The sequence below is a fragment of the Pteropus alecto genome, unplaced genomic scaffold (genome assembly GCF_000325575.1).
Source record: "Pteropus alecto unplaced genomic scaffold, ASM32557v1 scaffold35, whole genome shotgun sequence".
Lineage (NCBI taxonomy): Eukaryota > Metazoa > Chordata > Mammalia > Chiroptera > Pteropodidae > Pteropus > Pteropus alecto.
In genome coordinates this window covers 11,150,779-11,152,964 of record NW_006437828.1, presented here as the reverse complement: position 1 = coordinate 11,152,964, position 2,186 = coordinate 11,150,779, and the positions used below count along the sequence as shown (strand labels likewise).

The window sequence follows — 2,186 nt, the reverse complement described above, 5'->3', positions numbered from 1 at the left end:
CCGGACGGATGGCCGGTTCGGCCCTCGCGCCTCCGCCTGGAGGGTCACCCCACGGGCGTGGGGACGGTGGCTCTACTCCCGCGCCTGGTCAGCGTTGCCATGGTGACAGGAGCCACCTCGCGCTCGGGAATTGTCCCGGAACTGTGCTGAGTGCTTGAGGGATACTGTCTTAACTTCAGCCCCGGCGCCCTGTTCCACCTCGCCTTACAGGTGGGGGGACCTCCGCCCTCGCGTAGCCAGGCGGGGCACAGGGGACTTTAGCTCCGGCGCCTTTTCTGCGGCTCCTGACCCCTGGCGAGGTCACCGGGCCACCTGGACTTGCTGAGGAGTGGATCGGAGCACTGGACAAATAAGATTAGCGGTTGGCGAAGAGGGGTCATGGGTACAGGGTCTGTGCCCAGGCTCCTGGAGGGGCGTACGGATCCTTCGGTCAAAAGAGCAAAGGCTTGACAAACTAATCGGCTGTGGCTGTTTTCTTACCGTTAAATTAACCTGAATTTCCTTTTGCTTTGCGGACAGTTATTTAGGGTGGCACACCTGGAAATTATTTTAAAGCGTTAGTTTTTGAGAAAGATACCCACTAAAACGAACAGAGCTCCCTGGGTGCCCCAACCCCCCCACCCCCAATTCTGCCTGCTGCCTGTTTTTGTAGGGACTACGAGCCAAGACTGTCTTTTACTTTTTTAAATGGTCGGGAGAAAAGACAAAGAATGGCACAGGAAAATGATATCAAAGTAAAACTTCATTGTCAAGTTTTATTGGAACGCAGCTGTGCTTTTTCATTAACGTACTGTTGTTGGCTGCTTTTGTTTTGCAGCCATGAGCTTGAGTGGTGGTATGTCTCAAAGCTGAAAATGTTTACTCTTCTGCCCTTTAGAGAAAACAGACTCTCGTACTAGAAATGTTAAGTCTGGTTTAGGAATTTGGGAAGAGCATCTCGGCTTAATGCAAACTGTGACGTGTATGAGTAACGTTGTTCTTTGCTTGAAATTCTAAGAACTGTCATAGCACTAATGCTGTTTTAAATAGGCTCGTACTAGAAGGAATTACATTTTTTAAGTAAATAGAACAAGAGAAAAATCTGTCGAAATCCTTGAGTGAGGGATGCTAGAATTTCAACGGTATTTCATGCTAATATCTTCCTTATTTTCAGATGTCGTGGCTTATGTGGAAGTGTGGTCAGCCAACGGAACAGAAAATTATTCAAAGACGTTTACAAACCAACTGGTGGCTATGGGGGCAAAGGTAAGTTCATTTTGCAGTTGCTACATATGCTAGTCCTCTGGTACATGATGAAATATATTTGCATTTTCTTGGGAGTTATTTCTTAGAACGTGAAGGAAAAAGAAGACAGTGGGTAAATGGCAGGAGAAAAAGAGAACCATGGGTACGAAGAATTTCGAACCATAGTGTTTGGTCTGTGCTTATGAGGGGGGAGAACTCCAGGGTGAAAAGGTGGACCCTGCCCATTGGGTACCGTGATGCTGTTGAGCAAAGTGAGGAATGCAGGGACAGGAACAGGTTTTAAAGGCTGTGAACTGGGGCCTAGTGGAAATATCTGATCGACATTTGGGTATACCAATCTGGAACTCGAGGTAGTCAAGGCTAGAAACGAGGTTTTAGGGCTCCAGAGTCTAGGGGTGGGGTGAGGCCGAGGACGAGTCAAAGACCCAGGTGATGAGAAGGCGACGTCCCGGAGGTGGAGCCTATCGAGTATTTCAGGGGCTGCCAACGGGGCGGTGGAGTCAGCGACAGAGGTAGAGAGGAATGCCAGGAGAATCTGGGAAACAGTCTGGAAGTTAGGAGGGCGGACCCCAGTGATGGAAGTTTGAAGCTCTGCAGCCCCGTCCGGACAGTTGAGACTAGCGGTGCCTTAGATTTGAGGACTAGCGCAGAGATCACGGTTGCGTGTAGTGCAGTTCCCGGGAGCTGCCTAAAGGGGGTGGAATTGGTGCGGCAGTCCCTGGAGTGCTCAGTCCTTGGGGTACACGGAACAGAGGTGGGGAGAGCGGACTGCTGCTGGGGAGTTTGGCTGTGAACACAGTGCGTGTGTGTGTGTGTGCTGGGGGACGGGCCTGAGAGGTTGGCGTGGGTGAGCAGATCCATGAAGGCAGGGCCAGGGATTAGGGCGAGGTGGAAGAGGCGCCCGGGGCTTGAAACCTCGGGGTGCCCACCTCAGGAAAGAG

At 51.3% G+C, this 2,186-nt stretch overlaps 1 protein-coding gene across 11 annotated transcripts in view; it reads left to right on the top strand.

Annotated features, from left to right (window-relative positions):
* Positions 1-81: 81 nt before the first annotated feature.
* MCPH1 (microcephalin 1) overlaps positions 82-2,186 on the top strand; it is a 194,589-nt gene continuing 192,484 nt past the window's right edge. For 5 of the 11 annotated variants that reach the window (XM_015591824.2, XM_025049002.1, XM_006914995.3 and 2 more), the window contains exons 1-2: positions 85-210; positions 1,154-1,245. In XM_015591824.2, the coding sequence (XP_015447310.1) occupies positions 1,234-1,245 (12 nt within the window). In that variant the 5' untranslated portion in view covers positions 85-210; positions 1,154-1,233. Of the gene's footprint in view, positions 211-1,153; positions 1,246-2,186 lie in introns of all 11 variants that reach the window. The other 6 variants (XM_025048999.1, XM_025049001.1, XM_025049003.1 and 3 more) reach the window with 4 other exon arrangements.